General features: G+C 31.8%; 2 protein-coding genes across 2 annotated transcripts; one reads left to right on the plus strand and one right to left on the minus strand.

Annotated features, from left to right (window-relative positions):
- Positions 1-5,184: 5,184 nt before the first annotated feature.
- Positions 5,185-5,838, minus strand: LOC106709458 (histone H1). The gene has a single exon (XM_014501264.2). The coding sequence runs from the start codon at positions 5,836-5,838 to the stop codon at positions 5,185-5,187; it is 654 nt and encodes a 217-aa protein (XP_014356750.2).
- A 4,759-nt stretch (positions 5,839-10,597) lies between these two features.
- Positions 10,598-18,133, plus strand: LOC106709457 (interaptin). The gene is made up of 8 exons (XM_045682654.1): positions 10,598-10,714; positions 13,755-13,786; positions 14,117-14,196; positions 14,305-15,959; positions 16,083-16,331; positions 16,552-16,750; positions 17,249-17,343; positions 17,901-18,133. Exons 2-8 carry the CDS (start codon positions 13,755-13,757, stop codon positions 18,072-18,074), a joined length of 2,484 nt encoding a protein of 827 aa, XP_045538610.1. The 5' UTR covers positions 10,598-10,714; the 3' UTR covers positions 18,075-18,133.
- The last annotated feature ends 1,210 nt before the right edge of the window (positions 18,134-19,343 follow it).

Here is a 19,343-nt window from a genome sequence, read left to right on the forward strand (position 1 = left end):
TTAATAAATAAAAAAATCTATTATTATAAATAATACATCGTATCAGTTTAACATAGGATGACTTAATGACATAAAGAAAAGTCTAAATTTCTGGCAATTTATATAATAAATAACGCCATTTTGACATTGTCGAGTGAGCTAAAATTTTAATTTTTATTATAACAACCAATTTTTTTCTTAATATCTTAAACGGATAGCGCTTATGCGCTGAAAGCAAAAATGTCCCTAATTTTCGCAACATATTTTCAAGCTAAATTCAAAATCTACTAGTCTTCTAGTTATTTAGAAAAAAAATGGGACCCATCTGCAAGCACTTCTTTACGATTAAAATAATTTTTATCAAAATCGGAGCACATAAAAAAAATACAGTCGACTTGAAAAGCGCTCTTTATAGAGCATTTCATTTGTGTTAGGATCACTTGTTTGGATACAAGAGAGCCACGTTCGTGTAAATCCAAAAATCCCCACTTACCTTCCCCTACAACTAGACATATATACCGTGAATTTCCACCGCCGATATTTATATGTTTACTTTTGTATTTTACATATCGAGGGGTGAAAGGATATTTGTTTTAAGCGACATTTTTGCGATATTGACTTATATATGTATTCAGAATCAGGGAATTTTTCTGATTCTGAATATATATATAAGTCGGGTATCGCAAAAAATGTCGCTTAAAACAAATAGCCTTTCACCCCTCGATATAATTACAATAATATAATAGGTTTATCTACATAAAGTTAATTAAAAAAGGGAACATTTAATTTCGTATAAGAAATACATAAACTTATATATTCTCCAGATATATGTCCTACATTATATTCTTATAATTATAATAACTAAAATAGACATTAAATTTTACTTATTATCGCTGTTATATATTTTTTTTCTAAATCTTTATTAATGTAATTCGTTGTATATTTTGGATTTTTATACTATGTTTATTACGTCACCTGATACGTTCCGTTTCCCGAAACGGCGAAAAATGGATTCCGGAGGTTCATTTGAAAATGGAGTTCCGTAATCTCTGCCTACCCCTCTCGGTTACAGGAGTGAGTTTGTTGTTTATGGTATCTTTGTAATAAATTCGATTCAAACAAGCTATAAAAGTATAAAAAGCTATAAAATTACGCATGTTTACATTTCTTTATTCATTATCACGAACATTTCTTTTATTTTGTTGGCTTTTATCTTTCAATTTCTTCATTGTATTTCGACTTATTTGACATTTCTTCTTGAATAACTTTTAAGTAAAATTTTTAAAGGAGGTTAACCTTATTGTCAATAGCTAATTGACTAACGTAAGAATTTATTTATAATGTTGGTGATAAATCTGTGATTGCTAATAACAGATTGTACAGTCGGGGACGTTTATTTCCTACCCAAGTTAAATCAAATTAAATTATAGACCGTTAAGGATATCTGACCAAGTGGGAATAAGTTAAACTAAATTATGATAGTGCACTAGCGCCCTCCTGTTAAAGTATCACAAGTTCTTTGTAGCTGTCATGTTTTTTTTTCTTTTTTTTTACTATTATTTTTTTACTATATTTTTACTTATATTTTCTGTCAGAACTAACCAATTTAGCTGCGCCTATCTCATCGGGGAGATATTCTTCTTTGACTATATCGATGGGTCGTATGTAAAAGGGCCAAAGTAACAAATTGATGTTTCTGACTTTTCTATGTTAAAAGCTAAGTCTTTGTCTAGTTAACAACGTGCACTAAATACAAATACAAATTTACACGTGTTAGTGCGTAAAAGCAGATGATGAAAATATTCTTAGGAATTCCATGGTAATGCAATCTTACTGATAAATGCTTTAAGTAGGATTTTACACGAATAATATCGTAAAAGTCATTATTGAAACAGATTTTTTTTTATTTCCGGTATTATAATTTTTCCTTCATAGCACAGAATACGCCCGGAATATATGAATGAAAATTAAATACAATGAAGCTATAAAAATTAGCTTTGTTTTGGTGTCTAAAAGATTCTTGTACAATAATTATTGATGAAGTTATTAAAGAAATACGGTTTTTGCTTCTCCTGAAAAATTTGATTTTTCCTATTACGGAGTTATTCGGTGGGGGCGTCGTAGGGTTGATACTTTGAGAGCCTCTGCTGTAAAGATGTCAATTTGTACATTGTCCTTTATTCGTAGGAGCCATCGATATATTCTTTTCGCTTGTAATTTTGATATTATTTTTGTTAATGAAGCTTATTGAATTCATCTAAATTTGTCTTCCTTAATGACATAAGTAAACCTAAAACCGCTGATGTGAAATGTTTTGAAAGAAATATTACAAGAGAGTTTTTATAACCTAAAGTAAGGTAGGCAGAGGAATTAAAATTGGCTCAAACATTTTTATATAACAAATTACTCTTTATATAGACTTTCTTTAGTTATTTTTCAATTAATTATACATGTGTCAAGATACTATAAGTAAATAGTGCTTGGAAAAAACGGAATTAAGGTTACTGCATTGCTCCATACTTCCTCTCGGCACACACTGAGTAATAATTTCGACTTTCAAAGACATTTTCGAAAAGTTAACGAGTCTAGTTAACCCTTATTTTACTATGGGTTTCGACTCGAGGAAAACTTGTATCTCCTTGTCTCTTACATTCTCTTTTAAAGAACTGAGACAAGATTCTTTCAAGTGTCACGATCTTCAAAACCACTGACCATAAATGGATGGAATTTCTTGGAAATTACAGCTTTTTTTTCGATTTAAACGTGTCTCTTTAATGTTACTGGCAGTTAATTCTATCTATAGTACTAGTTCAAAACCAAACCATCGCTACAAATTAATAACAACAGCGCTAAAATGACAAAAATCAAATAGGCACAAAATATTAGGTCTTATAGCCAGTCCATTTATAAAGGTCAGTGATCGGAACACTATATTAAAGACAATCTTTAATTAAAGTTTTACGTCATATGAATTCCACTGTCAGAAATAAATAAATAAACCAATGCAACATATAGTACATATATAAGTATAATTTGTTACCGTTTTCTTTTGCATGCATTTTATTAATTTAATATTAATGTAATATATACATATAAATGTAAGTTATTAGTCGTTATATAAAGGGCATATTTTAAGTAAAGTATTTTTTTATTAATTAAAGCTGTAAATAATAAATTAAATGAATAAATGCCGAATTTATATGAGTTTTGTTTTTATTTTCAACCTATTATCCTTAGAGCATTTACTGGAATAAAGAAAACTTGACATGTATGCAGTTGTCGATTTCTTCGCAGTTATGACATCAGATGGCCAGTTGCTAATTTGTTGTATAAAAAACGTAAAATAATAAAATATTTTTAACTTTACTGCGTGAATAACAAAAGGTAGGAACAATATGAAGGTAGTCTTAAATAACTGCATCAAAAAAGTAAAAAGGGTGTCCCTTTAACCCTTTAACCGCCAGAGTCGGATTAATCCGACCAATGTTATCGTGTCCATTTCGCCTAGGTCGTATATATCCGACAAAATAGCTGTGTTTGTTTTTAGTGGCTTTTCCGACTCGTCATGTTTTATATTGCCTTAAACATGTTATTATATGAAGATTTAATACATAAAGCAATCATTTGTAATGTCGTACACTTTTGGTTCGTACTAAAAAGCCATATTAAGAAGTAAGAAGTTCGGTGAAATAACTGATAATATTCTCTTGTAATTTCATTAGTGCCAAACGCCCGCGTCGGAGAAATCCGACACTAGTGTTGGGACATTATTCAAAGAGTAACATGTAAAAAAAATGTACATCAAAGCAGTTCTCTTAATATTAACTTATTCAGAGAACAACAAATAAATTAATTACTAATAAATATTTCTTTACAATAGTTCTACATAGTTTTATTGAATTCTTCTGAAAATAAGCAAATAAGTTGTCAAATGTCGACAATTGTGAATGATAGTGTTCCCATCCCTAGACTAAACTGCAGGCTGATTAGGAAATAAACGTACGACTGAATTATTATGTAAGTTTGTTATTGTATATATTTGTTATTGGGAAATTAAAAGAAGATTTCTGGACTGATTTTATATTGAGAATTAATAAATCATTAACAATATTTAATGGCTTTGCATTCAATTCTTTCTACTACCAAAAGTAAAAAAAATGTTGCCCTGGATTTAAGCACAGATTTATAATTAACATCGCGCTGCAACAAATTTCGATATTATTTATCGATATTTTAATAGGTAAACTACATACAACCCTCTTTGTAGTAGGTATTTTTTTCTGTTGTATCGAGCTGGGCGCTGGGGGCACGGCAGCTGATAAAATGCCAAGCGGTTAAAGGGTTAATAATGGTAAGTATACAATATTGCTGCACACTTCGCGTAACACGAAATTACCTGTAATAAACATATGTTTGAGTAATTTCTGAAAGTTTATGAAGTTACCTTTTAAATGATACCTACAACTAAGTCATTATTATTGGCGAGACGACGAAAAATAGGATTTAGTTTTTTTTCTGATGTGCGTTATGTGACGCCGATTGTATTTATTCAATGTACTACTAAATTTAGAAATTATCAAATCATTTTGATAAGAAACGTTTACAATTTTCGACAAATTACATTTTAACATATATTTAATATTAGGATTAACTTTTTTTAACTACTGAGAACATTGTGATGTAAAAGACACCCACACGGTACGCCTCCGATATAAATATGAGTTTTACGAATACAACAGCAAACGATTATAAAGCAAATAAACGCAAATATAAGTGTTTGTAAACCGAATTTCTAGTGTCCAAATACCTGAAGAAAGATATTGTCATCCTTTAAAAAAAGTAAAAAATAAACAGTATTTTTTATACCGACCGACTCAGTAGCCTAAACGAAAGTTAATAGTGTTTGAAAGTATTTTAACTTCAAAACATGTCAATTAATAAATTGGAATAATGCAGAATATATCGACGTATGCAATACAAACTTAAGAAGCAAGAACACCGTATTTACTTGAATGGATGCATATTGGTCACTTATTGATAATTTACAAGAAAAACACCTTTAATTTTGATTACTATTTATTTTACAAATATTATACAATTTAAAAATAAATAAAAAAGTTTCCGTGCACCGCTGAACCATCCAGGTCACAAGCTTTGATATATTTGATTTTATGTTGTTTACGATGATGTTTAAATATTTGACGGTTACGCTTTTGGCTTCATTTTGGGCGGTTTTATTATCGAGCCGATGCTCTTTCTTTTTGACATCGCAGTTTTCTTTTTAAGTGGAGTTTGTATCTTTTTCATCTTTGACTGTTTTGTTGTTTTGATTCTAACATTTTTTTCTTTCTTTTCCCCTTCGGTTATTTCCATCTTTCTTATAATACCTTTTTTCTTTACTTTTTCAACGTCAGTTGTTGTTTTATCACTTTTTTTAGTTTTTGTGTCAGTTTTTTCGGTGATTTTCTTTTCGATTTTCTTTGTTTTTGGTTTGTTTTTCTGTTTGTCAGCGGCGGGTGCGAGTTTGAATGACCCTGACGCACCTATTCCGTTCACTTGTACTATAATTCCAGCTTCCACTTCATTTTTAATCAGTTTCTTTATGATATAGTTCACTTTAACAACGTCGACGTCATAGTTTTCGTGCATATACTTCTTAATAGCGTATAATGAAGTGCCCTTTCTACTCTTTAAGTCTTTTAGTGCTTCGTGGACCATCTTTTTTACGCTCAACTTCTTTGGCACTTCTTCATTTTCATTACTACTTTTCAATTCTTCGTTAGATGGTCGTTTTACTATTGTTTTTTTCGTTTTTTTGGGTGGCGTCGTCTCCATTTCGTCCTCGTAGCCGCTTGACATTTTCGTAATATTTTTTCTTCCGTGTTAATATTTTTGACTTGGACACACATTAGTTTTACACATATTTACTATACAAACTCCGTATTATAACTAATAAAAGCTCTTATTTATACTCCTATTTACGTATTTAACTTGTTTTTGAGTTACTAGAGCGCAGGGGGTGCTTAACCTATATTACTTTGGAAGCAACATCGCTTGAAGTATTTCGAAATCGGCTTACATCTTTGTTAGTAGTTGTTTTATCAAATAAATTTAATTACTGCTGAAGGTAAATTCCGGTTATCGAACTATTGGGGTTACATATTTAATTAGTGCAAGTTCTAATCTTGATGAATGCTAATGAATTTGGGGAAATTGATTTTTTGTAAAATAAGAGTAAAGTCTCGCATATTTAAGTGCCTTATATATTTTATATTATTATATTAATAGTGACAACGTTATCTCATTAACGGTGCAATTAACTTTTAAATGATTCAATTAGCTACATTTTTATTACGAGAAAATTTATATTACTACCTCATCATCATCAGCTCACTATACGTCCCCACCGAGAGGCTCGGAGCCTACCCCAATTTTAGGGGTGACTAGGCCATAGTCAACCACGCTGGCCAAGTGCGGGTTGGTTGACTTCACACATATCATTGAATTTCTTCTCAGATATGTGCAGGTTGCATCACGATGTTTTCCTTCACCGTAAGAACGTCGGATAAATGTACATATGTAAATCGAAAATCGAAAAACACATTGGTACATGGCGGGATTCGAACTCAGGACCTGCAGATTGCAAGTCAAGTGCTTAACCCCTGAGCCACCGACGCTCGCTATTACTACCTACGAATCTAAAATTCCATTCCTATACTTACCGATGTAGTACCCTTATACAACTAGTAAAGTAATAAAACGGGTATAAATTTCGGTTGTGCAAGGCCACCGCGACTTCTTCCTTGCCGCATTAAAAAAATAGGATGAAAAATATACTATGGGTTATTGCAGACTATTTTGTATACCTTTAACAGTGGTTGACATACCAATATTTGTTGCACGAATTGACCGGCTTGTCCGGTGTAATAACGATCACTCAGAAGACAGGCGTCAAGTGGAAGCAATTCAGCGTTTCGTATAATGAGTATGCGTGCCGGAGGTCTAATTTGTAGTCTTCTTTCTCTTCCTACCAATTTCTTATAAGGAAAGGATGGAAACAGGTAGTGGATTTAACAGAGGAGGACGCATGGGTAGGGGAGATATTCTCTTTTGAGCGTCTTATTCTCTGTCGATTAAAGGTAAACTCAATAGAAGAGATCAATAGCTAATAAGAATGTAGGTTTGTAAGAATTAAGAAAATGCTAACGCATCATCATCATCATCATCAGCTCACTATACGTCCCCACCGAGGGGCTCGGAGCCTACCCCAAGTTAGGGGTGACTAGGCCATAGTCAACGCTGGCCAAGTGCGGGTTGACTTCACACATATCATTGAATTTCTTCTCAGATATGTGCAGGTTGCATCACGATGTTTTCCTTCACCGTAAGAACTTCGGATAAATGTACATATGTAAATCGAAAATCGAAAAACACATTGGTACATGGCGGGATTCGAACCCAGGACCTGCAGATTGCAAGTCAAGTGCTTAACCCCTGAGCCACCGACGCTCTTATTGGCAGATATTTGATTTAAAAAATGCTTGCTTCATCTAACAATGAGAAAATGATCGTTCTTGGTCTGAAAAAACAAAAGGGGCTTAATCGAATAGAGAATTAAACCTATAGCAAGTTGTTTGCTTTAAAACGAAATGTGTTTGATCACTGATTTTTTACTGATTAAGCGAAGCACTCTTCTTTGGCAAAGAACACTCGGTGTAACCTCCAAATATATATTAGTTAACATATGTAAGTGTTTTCTGATAACATTGCAGATTTAAAATCATATCGTGTAGGTTATAATTATTTTTTTCAGTATAGCATACAAAATTCATGCTTCCAGGTAAGATTATTTGGGCACAATATCAATATTAAAGTCATCAATTCGCGTCTACGTAAAATAATTGTGGTGAAGCGACTCAATAACTTCGCGATAATAATTTTAAATGACAATTTTAGATTTATGATTCAATAAAGAGGTGACAAGATTTTACACCACTCGTGAAAAAATCGTGTAAAATCGTTAAACCAAACCAAAAACTTTTGATAAATAATACGCTTTTGCATTGAATTTACTTTCGCACTGACATTTCGATAACAGACGTTATTTCCACTCATTTCAATAAAACTTGCAAGCACAGAAACCTGCTGTATTGCTGAAAATTTAATACAATAGAAAAACTTATAACTATGACATAATTAATGTGTTATTATGTGAACTAATTACTTTCTATTAGATGGAAAAATTTAATGAATATTTGACACATAACGCCTTACGGATTTAAATAGCAATACTTCAAGTTGAGAACTCACAGAATTAACCCAGTAAATCCCGTTTAACTTTGTACTCATACTTACCTTGGGTTTCTGAGACCATATTTTCCGTTTAAAACGTGTTATCTCTGTTTTGTACAAGATAATGACAGGCATAATATGTTTTATAAACAGATTTTGGTCTCAAAAACCCACGGGAAGTTGTCTCAAAATTCAGGATTGTATCGTGAGATTTTGACGAAGTGAAATAATTGCTTCATTTATTTTTTATCATAACAAACATCGTCTATTAAGTTGATATGCATATTTGATTTTTTTTATTATTGTAAAAAAGAAACGGATTATTGTTGTTTTATAGCCGTTTACTCTCTGTATAAAGTAAATATATCAAAATTCACCAAATTCGACGACATTTAAGCGTAATAATTAGATACTGCATAGATTACTCGATAAACCTTCTCTCGCTTTGCCAAGAAATAATAAATTCGTATTCCACAAAGTAAAATTCATTTAAATAACTCGTTAACACGGCAGTCTTAACCATAACAGGCGCCCGAGTGCGAAAATTAGTTTGGCGCGAAAAGTAATACGTCCTATGGCTAGCGACTCCAGGATCCGGAGACCTTGAACCTCCTGCATACCCGGTTTATGAAGGATCTGTTCGTTTAACCCTAGGTTTCTAAGACCAAAATCTCTGTATAAAAGATATCATCATCTCTGTCATTATCTTTGACAAAACAGACATAACAATATATTTTAAACGGAGATTTTGGTTTAGACACCCATGTTAACTTAATAATTTAGAAAAATTAATAGGTTTCATGCTTTTCGTTTAATTTCATTATCTTTGAATTTATGTATAGAATAAAGTGTCTGGTTTGTAAGACTTTTCCTTGGAGGGGACATTAAAAAAATCTACTTGATGTATAAATACGCATTAAGACGTAACGTTATAATCTATTGAACAAATTTATAAATAAAATCGTTGAAGTTTAGCGTCGATAATCTTCTTTGTAAGTAAGAAAGGCTACACTTTAATAGACACGGCAAAATTAGCGCAACACAAAGGATGAATATTTTTTATAAGGTTGATAAGCGCTGCATAGTTTCTGTCAAGACCTTGTTTAGTCATAAAAAATTAACCTGCCTTCTTAGCCAATCTCGATTGACAATAGAAGAGGGTTCTTGAATTTTCGAGGACCGCTATGTCACCGTCTTGCTTGATCGTTTTGGAAGACCATCAGGGCCCTTTGAATAAGGGCCTCTTTTTACAACCCGGAATTAGATGGGCTGGATTGTATTTCCCAACTTATTAAAATATAATACCTGGTCATAATAAAACGTAACAACACAAGACATTCACTAGCCAGGTTAAATAGATACAGAAATACATATTTATAAGTATTTTTATTTATGACTGATCAACTACGCTACGTTTTAAGAAAAAAAAGACTAATTAAGAACAGATCACACTGTCTCCAAGCTAACATATTTAAATACAAAAAATACACAAGAAAAAAACGTACTAATATAAAAGCAATATAAGAAATCATAAACTAAATATAGAAATTCTTTCTCTTTATAAATTCAGCCATCATAACTCAGTGTTTTTAAAATAAAACCGTGCAGAATCGCGTTTGCTCTTCTCACCTTGAAACAAAAGATAAGTTTCGTGTCATTATTATTAGCCTATATTCTAACAGTTTCCTTTATAATTTTTACAGCAAACCTCATTAACACAATAAAATTTATCGACCCTCTTATGTCCGTAATATAAATTAATATGTATAAAAATAAATGATTTATTGTTACTAAATTGAGCTCAAAGTATTTCATTGTCTGTGCACATAGAATCCATACAATAGTGATGACATCACCACAGATTAATAAATACGTAACGAAGTAATGATTTTTTACTTGGCTTGAAATATTATCTTTACCAAGATGGAATAAAACTCAATATTCCATGCGATCAAACAACAAAAGATATTTTATTGCAAGTTTGACGTTCCAAGATTTTATACTCTCGCTCATTTCTATTGAAAAATGGCACGAGCTAGAAAGAGATAAATATACGAAACTCGTTTACAATTGAATTAACGAGAGGGTATTGGGGTCACAGCACGTGTTTGAATTTCGAAACACGTTTCATCCAATACGGTGCGTTCGTAACCAGCGGTTTATCATTGGCTAGACTTAACCGGTACCAGAAAACGTCACGTTTCAGTAAAATCGATAGCGTGCAACGCTTCTTCGTACAAAACGAGCGATACTGTCGTAACGACGTTATCGCTCTCGGTCGCATGGTACCGATGTCGCTCACTGGAGGATGAATCTTTTACGTTATTCGTGCCGCCATTTCGTCGCGAAAGATGTCCGGAGTGACCGTATTTATGGCGTTCTGAATTCGTTCTCCGTGGTTTTTTGTGCATACCGAGCTGTGTTTTGACGAGATTTCACAGAGGTAAGTGATTTTTGTTGAATTTGATATCGAACATCCGTCCATTTTGATCCAGTTTTTATTCTGTGACATTGTTTACGTTGGTGTTTTGTTGCATTACACGTCACGTTGCAAATATCGTTTCAAAATTTGAACGAGACTGGAGAATTTCTTCGAAATTTATATTTGGAACGATAAAGGAATAACTTTGTAGTGTTATGTTTGAATCGATATGATTTTGTATTCACCTTAATTAGTTAAGGTTGTATTTTTGGTAGTTTAAGTTATAATTTAATGTAGAGAGTAATGTAAACATGCTGTCTGTAACTTGATACATGTTTTTGTATAATGTGTCATATGACATGTATTTGATTTAAGCATCATAGTATGTTACACTCTAGGTTCTTAGTGCGATGGGAATAAGGTTGATTTTCCCGTTGGTATTTATTTGACTGCCTTACTTAATTAGTTTGCTTAGGGTGTCTCTGTTCGCCGTGCTAGCAGTGCCGGGGCAAGTTTCTCTTTCTTTCTTGTGATTTATTTATAGGACGAGCGAGGGACGCGCTGCCCCCCAGGGCGCTCTATATTTGTTTTAGTGTTGGGTTTGTCGATAAAAGTGAGTTTATCGATATTTTGCATGCAAAAGTATAATATTTTTTTAAAAGTTAACAATCGATTTCTTCAAAATGAAATCAGCTATGAGCGTCAACTTTAATTAAATATATTTTACATTTTGTACAAAAGTAATAAATAGAATTTAAAATGAAAACGTAGCCAAATTACGAGCGCCTTTAAAGGCTATGACAGTCATTGGATCCCTCTGTAGCCCTTTAGAGCGACGTGTTTTTCAAATATTCGTATTAGTGAGGTTTAATTTGGATACTTACACTCGGATTAAATACTAGTTGAAATACAAATTTTCATGATCAATATCGCATAACCGTAATATAAAGACTAATTCTACTAACTGTTGTTTGATGATTTGTCCTTGAAGCTTGTGATGTCGCAGTTTCTTCCTATTTACCATTAATACATTATTTCTTTTACTTACTCTCCTCGTCTGTCTTAACAAATGCTGTCAAAAATATTTTACGTAATAATTGCGAATGTTGATGTAGATCAGTGGTCGCATACAACAGGTGGTTCCTTTGATGGTTTGTTCTTCTTTTTCTAAAAATTAACGTTAGCAAAAGATGGACTTAGAGGTACATATTTATGTATAACGGTTATAACCAAGATATGAAAATAAGTATTAGCAAATTGAATTCAGTAGTATTCCAATATTTATTTAAACTTTATTTATGTGAAAAAAAAACATAATTATTGATAAAACAGACATAAATGAGAATAACGATGAATATGTTAATTATCTTATTTATCTGCGATATGTCTCATTTATATTCATTTATTTCTATAAAGTTGGTTCATTAATGATTATTATATATTACTTAATGTATTTAATATTAATCAACATTAATTTGAAATGTCATTAGTTGAATGAAATCATCATTATTAAATATCGATAAATATGAAACGGTACAACACTAGTACAAAAAATGTCTGCCGTTGTTGAGGCAAAGGGGACTACTGCTTGACGATAATAATTGCAATAAACGAATATATATTGTATGTAGTACGCAATAGAGTTCAATTTCTAATCTCAAGAACGTCCCTTTGAAATATTTCTCTTTCAAATGGCAAGCACACTTCTACCTTAAACTTAAAGAATAAAGTTCAATTTCGCTTGAAATTTTATATCAAGTTGTAATAATACAAATTTAAGATGGAGACAATTCCATAGTTTTTTTTGTTGCGTTCTATACAATAATTTATGTGGGGTGAAAAATGGAGTCTGACGGTAAGCGCCAATGGCTCGGTTTGGGGAGCGATGTTTTGTAGAAATTACAAGTGAGTTGTAAAACTGGTAACAATTTTATTACTTGGTAGGTAAAAGTAAACAAAATGCTAATGTGTTCAGTAACAGGTTAAGCATAACCATGTGTTATTGAGCTGTTTGAACCACATTTTTTTTTGTACCCAACTTATTATTATTACATAAATTCTTCATATAAAGATTAATAATACATACATTATAATGCTAAGACAGATTATAGACGCTAAGACGTAATCCATTTCCGGCTACATTCGGACATTTTAACTCAGTTGTTTTACCTTTTTTATATTCACTGACAGCTGTCAAAACGGAATGTTTTTAATCTAAGTCGGCTTGTTTGGACGAGACTTTTTTTTCGTCTGCAGGAACGCCTTTTTATTTTGTTACATTTATAATAGGCCTAAACGATTATCGACAGGTCTTGGTTCAACGAAATAACATCGCTTTCAAACTTTACTCGAAAATAACTTATGCCTTAAAATATAAATACAGTCCAAATTATAGTCTAGTCTTGATTGAAGTTGATGCGTAGGCTTTTCGTTCTTCATAATGCTATATTTTTAGGAGGTAATGAGGCAACTCTTTCCAGTATGGTTTTAAATAAACTGACCAACATACTCGTGAAAATCGAACGGAGCTTCACACTCCTACTCTGTAAAATCGAAATTGATTAGGTCATTTTTCTTATATTTACCACAGGTCTGTTATAAAGTACATTTTATATTAGATGGTTGAGCCACAAAGTTGAGTGTATTGTTACGTCTTTCTTTCGTCTCATCGTGGAAGCCAACTGCCGTTACACCTATCTTAAAAAATATTTGTTTCTCTATTTTAACAAAGAGAATATAAGGGATAACAATATTTATTTCTAAAATTGTGTATACAGTGGAAACCCACACTAATTGTAACTTATGCTTGATTGCTTTTAAAGATTTAGGTGTTACTCGATTCCTATTCATCCCCCGTAGTGTCAGAAACCGTTGTTCCGGTTTTTACCTGTTGCCAGTGTAAATCTGTCGTATATTCTGCATTTCTCGAATATTACTTAATTTAAAATATATCTAGGTCACGTGACCCAATGTTTTTAAACAGTGGTACCGCACAGTTAACGACACAAATTAAATAGAAATTTCCATAAAAAACTAACGTTATCTTTTTTTTTAATTACAGATGCAGCAGCCAATTTATCAGGACCAGCAGAGGTAAGAAACTTTAAACTCTTGTAACTGATAATGTACGAACATTACAACTAACTTATCTCTTTATTGCGTAAAATATAATATAGTATAGTAAACTAATGGAATACATTCAGCAGTGGAGGATCTCAGGCTGACGATGATGATAAAACTAGGGAAGATATCCCTTTTATATTTATTCCCTCCTCTGTCAATTAATTCTACCATGAACACTATTGATTTATTTAGCTACCTGGAAATGGTTAGGCCTATCAAACGCAGCAAGTGTTAAATAGAGCTTCTTCTTTTAATTGATACCTAAATTCTTTTTCTAACAAACCATTTTATTTTTTCCAGCGGGCAACAGGGTGCGGGTCAACAGATGCTCCTGTGCCCCGTCAGATTAGTATACGAGACTCAAATCTTGGTTCAACCTGGTGAGTGACTCTTCAAATTATTTCTAATCTTCTTTTTGTACTTCTAAGTAATTATATTTATTTGACCTTCAGCGTCTGGTTCTTTAACTGATTTTATTCGTTTTCCAGGTGAACAAATACAACCGAATCAAACGATATTTATAAACCCACACAACCCTCCGCCATGGATACAGAACAGACCTCAAAACAACGTAATGTACGTCCAACAGATGGCGCCCAACAACTTCATGCAACAAATTCAGCAACACTCGACGCAAAATCCAATATACATCCACCAGAACTACAACAACATACAGCAAATGATACCGCAACAATTTTTATCTCAAGCACAACACAAAGAAGTGCGCACGACAAATGTACAAATGGCTAATATGCTGCAGAGAAATCCAGCACAAACTTTGCAGCCTACCGCCAGTCCATACAATACCGGTACACAGAGCGAGACTACACAAAACAATACCACGGCCAACTTCAGTGTAATACCTGCAAACTACATGCAAAATCAAATTAACCAAAACCAAATCAATTTCCTACCTACAAATGTTAATAACAAACAAATCGTACAAAACGTACAAACTCCACCCAGACCGGCTGTAACGACAACGAACGTTATGAACTTTCAAAGAAATATTGAAATGCAGCAAAATATACCCAGACCAGTAGTTCAGCAAACGTTCCAGCACGAAAATAATATGATACAAACATCGCTGCCACAGTCAATAACAATGGTTCCCATCCAACCAACACAATCGCTTCAAAGACCTAACGATACACAAGATCAAATTACACAAATACGACCAATGCAAACATTGGCCGCCAACAAACAAAACTTACCTCCAACAGGAAATACAATTACAAATTCGACACACGAACGAATAGTAAAAAAAATAGCAGCAGTCACACCAAAAGGTAATATTACTGTAAACACATTAGTTAATACGGTACCAAAAAATGTTCCTTCATACAGTTACAGACCTATCCAACCCAGACCTCAGCAACAAAGAAATATAGCACCCAATATAATACCTACTAACACTCAGACACAAATAAAAGGTCCACCCAAATTGCAGCAGCCCTTATCCTACAACGCAAACCCACATACCTATGTGATGACATCAAATTATACCAACACTGAACAGAGTATGTTTAATAGAAAGAGAAAGAGTGAATCGCCTGATGAGGTACAAAAGAAAATGATGATCAATCATGTACCACAAAAGAATTCACCCGTTGCTGTGGTCTCCTCAGTACAAACAAATACTGTCAGTAGTATTGGCGTAAATACAATGCCAATGCAAAAAACACATAAAATGCCCCCAAATATTACCAGAATCCCTAGTTTAATACGTAACGAAGAAACTATAAAAGATATACAACAAAGAATGGAAGTTCAAACGGTCAAAGAAACATCATCGCCAAGTGAAACAGAGAAATTATTAAGGAATACAGTATTCACTCAAGCGAGAAATAGAGTTTTAGCTGATAAACAAGAAATTATTAGTACAAATGTAATAAAAGTCGAAACTATCACTAGTGATATTAAATCTGAATCAATACTTAAAAAGGAGCTTGAAAAAGAAACAGCCAAAAATTCGGAAGAAAGTAAAATGGATGTAGTTAAAAACGAGGAAGAAAATAAAATAGAATTAATCAATAAGGAGGAGGAAAGCAAAAAGGATTTAATTAATAAGGAGGAAGATATTAAAAAACATTTAGTTAAAAAGGAAGAAGAAATCAGAAAAGATTTAATCAAAAAAGAAGAAGTAATTAGAAAAGATTTAATCAAAAAAGAAGAAGAAATAAGAAAAGATTTAATCAAAAAGGAAGAAGAAATTAGAAAAGACTTAGTTAAAAAAGAAGAAAGTAAAAAAGTTTTAGTCAAAAAGGAGGAAAATAAAATAGATTCAATCAAAAAAGAGGAAGAAACTCATAAAGAAGCAACCAAAAAAGAAGACACTAATCCAGTAGTACAAACAAAAGAAGAAAAGATTGGCAAAGATGCAAATGATGTGATAAAACCAAACATAAGAGAAATAAATGTACTTGGCAATAGTAAATCAAATGATAAGAACGGTTTTGTTTTGACACATGTACTTGACGGTTATGTTATACAAGAATCTAATATAGCTTTCCCTGTAAGTATTTTTTATTGTTATTTTACTTTACAAGTTAGAGGTGTCTTGGCCATAATCAACTATGCTGTCCCAATGCGGGTTGACTTCACATATATCTTTTGAATTTCTTCGTAGATATGTGGAGGTTGCTTTATTAGTTATTAGTCCTTCCTTGTAAGAACTTCAGAGTATTCATTCATCGAAAAGATTTTTTTTTATATAAAGTTGTTAACTATTTTAGATCCGAAGACCATTAAAAGAAAAAACACTGCCACCAAATACAATCACCGAAGTCAAGAAAGATTCCAAAGAAGTCAAAACTGAAAACAACACCAAGATGTTTAATTTATCAAATTTGAATTTAAACGAAGCCGAAGAAAAGGAAAGACTGGCTGAAGAAGAGGAAAATAAAGACTGTAAAGAAAGTGTTAGTAAAAAAGGTAAAATTTTTCATTAATTTTTTCTTAACATTTTCAATGCCACAATTTTTTCGTGCTAAAGTGAACTTTCTAGACGTGTTGATGGTACCAAATGACTCTTTAACACAAAATTCTACTGTTAAACCTGTATTTAAAAAACATGTCTATAGAGGGATAGCAACATGTTTTTATACTTATATTATCAATGGAAATCCACAGTATAACCTTATTTTATAAACAAACAAATTCAATTCAGAGTTCTACTTTTAACAGAATGTATGTTTTGTTTAATATTTTTGAGGCTATACTACTGTAAGCTCTATATGGAAAGAGCTTTTTCAAAGCAACTGGCTTATATGAGACTGTGTTCTCACTTTACCCTGTTGAAACGTCAAGAAAAGATAGAAGGCGCCGTAGTAATCTCACTCAGGGCACCGGTAGCTCTAAAACGGCACTGTTAAGCTAACTTAAGCCTACTAAAATCTCTTCTAACAATTTAAAGATTATTTTTTTCCTTAGAAATCTCAATTCCTAGCAACAAGAAATTTATCATATGTTTCTTTTCAGATAACCCATTTGCAGAACTTAAGACGGAAACAGTGAAAAGCTGGACGGTATGTGTTTTATTTAATTTTATAATCATAGTACTAAATAGCACCAGGATTTATATAAACGAAATTAGTTAAAACACAAAATTAATAATCAAGATTTTAGAATTAAATCATTAACTTTGTTCTTTTTGGGCAACCTGAAACGCAAAAGTAAAGTCAGATGTTTTGCAGTTACATTGAAAATGAAGATATTTTTACCCACTGATTTTTTCACTTCTGATCATTGTTATTGCATATAAAATATATGGAGTTTTTAATACAAGCTTGACATCTAATCGAAAGTTTTTTTTTAAATGTCATTTTGTATTGTAAATGACAACACTTCAGGAAATTATCCCAACAAATGCCCTTAGATGCCATTTTTGTCTCAATTTTGTTCTCCGGATTAGGTAACTATAGGTTATGAATCTATGGATCAGTGTTCGTAGGAAAAAGAACCTTCTGTAATTATTTATTTTGAACATTTTTGAGTAGTAGAGTAAAGTAAGAAAAGTTCTAGAGTTTACCTAGAAATAACTATAATACTGCACTAGTCACTTAACCAGAATTTCAACTTTCAGGTAAAAGAATTGACGGAACATCTTGTAAAATATGAATGGGAAGAAACAGTGTCAGTGTTACTTGAACACGAAATTGACGGTGAATCTTTATATTTAGTATCGAAAAACCAATTAGTTAGTATTGGTATTAGTGAAGAACATGCTGATATTATCTGTGATTTTGTTAAGAGATAAAGTGTTTTAGGATTTACGGACAAAAGTGCAAAGAAAAACATGTATAAATTAATTTTAAGTTATTAAATGTGCTGAAAAGTGGTGTTCCAAATGTGTAACTGTTTAAATTATTCAAACTTTCGTGAGACATTATCATAAACTTATATAGGAACGGCTAAAACACTCACATATATATCGTTGTTGTCACCCTGATGAAGGGCCCCGAAGGACTCGAAAGTAGTCGGTGACGACACCGGATATATATATGTGAGTGTTTTAGCCGTTCCTATATAAGTTAGTGTAACTGTTTGTTTCCATTGTAAAACACTTGTATAAAAACAATGTCATTCCTCTATTCTCTTTGAAAGAATAAGTGAATGGTAATAAAATATTATAGTAATAATTACTGATCTAAAGATGTGTTCACTACCTTGTTTTAATATTACGCTGGGGTAAGTATATATTGCTCAAAAAGCATGCAATAATAAATTTAACATTCACATAAAATCTAAAAAAAATAAATAATTGCAAGATAATATATTGTTAGAATGGGTCTCCATTGCAAATATCCATGTATAAAATATCTATAATAATAGCATTGACAATATCATTAAACATGTAATTCAAGTGTAGTGGAAAACAAATTTAATAATAAACATGCAATGAAGGTAAAAAGCAATGAATTAACTAAGTAGTAAAAAGACTATGTCTCAATATTCATAAGAGATAGCTAATGTATACTATTTTGTAAATAAAAATTGTTATAATTTAATATTAATAATTTATACACAAAGTTATTTATGTGTTGACATATTTTGTGTATAAATTATTTTTACGAAACTTGCCGCCTTTTGATATTTGGTGAAAGTTTAATGTAAGAAATAATTTGTAAAGTACTTAAAAATGAACAACGGGGTACATTTTAAACATAAATTAAGAATAAAAATTGACTTCAAATTCTTTGGCTCAATATTTAACGTCCTATTGCATTATTGTTATTGACATTTTTCGTGTGATCTCAAAAATGTTTAAACAATGTAACAAGTAAAAGTAAACTTTGCTTAAAGAGTTTGTTTTAGTGTTTTATATTTATTTCCACTTTACACATAACATAAAACTAGTAATACTTTTTACTATGAATAAAAGCAAAGCTACAAACTAACTCGCATGATTACAAAATCTTTGATTTTTTCAACATTATTGTTTTAAGTCACACTAAACTACGAACAAAATAAAATAAAGGTAAATTTTTGATAAATGTTTCTCTAATATATTAATTCTATATAAATT

Source organism: Papilio machaon, chromosome 19, assembly GCF_912999745.1.
Source record: "Papilio machaon chromosome 19, ilPapMach1.1, whole genome shotgun sequence".
Lineage (NCBI taxonomy): Eukaryota > Metazoa > Arthropoda > Insecta > Lepidoptera > Papilionidae > Papilio > Papilio machaon.

Bases quoted from the DNA above. Each gene is read 5' to 3' on its own strand.
- LOC106709458 (XM_014501264.2), bottom strand. From the start codon at position 5,838: ATGTCAAGCGGCTACGAGGACGAAATGGAGACGACGCCACCCAAAAAA.
- LOC106709457 (XM_045682654.1), top strand. From the start codon at position 13,755: ATGCAGCAGCCAATTTATCAGGACCAGCAGAG. The intron at 13,787-14,116 runs GTAAGAAACTTT...TATTTTTTCCAG, and splicing joins ATTTATCAGGACCAGCAGAG to CGGGCAACAGGGTGCGGGTC. The intron at 16,332-16,551 runs GTAAGTATTTTT...TAACTATTTTAG, and splicing joins AATCTAATATAGCTTTCCCT to ATCCGAAGACCATTAAAAGA.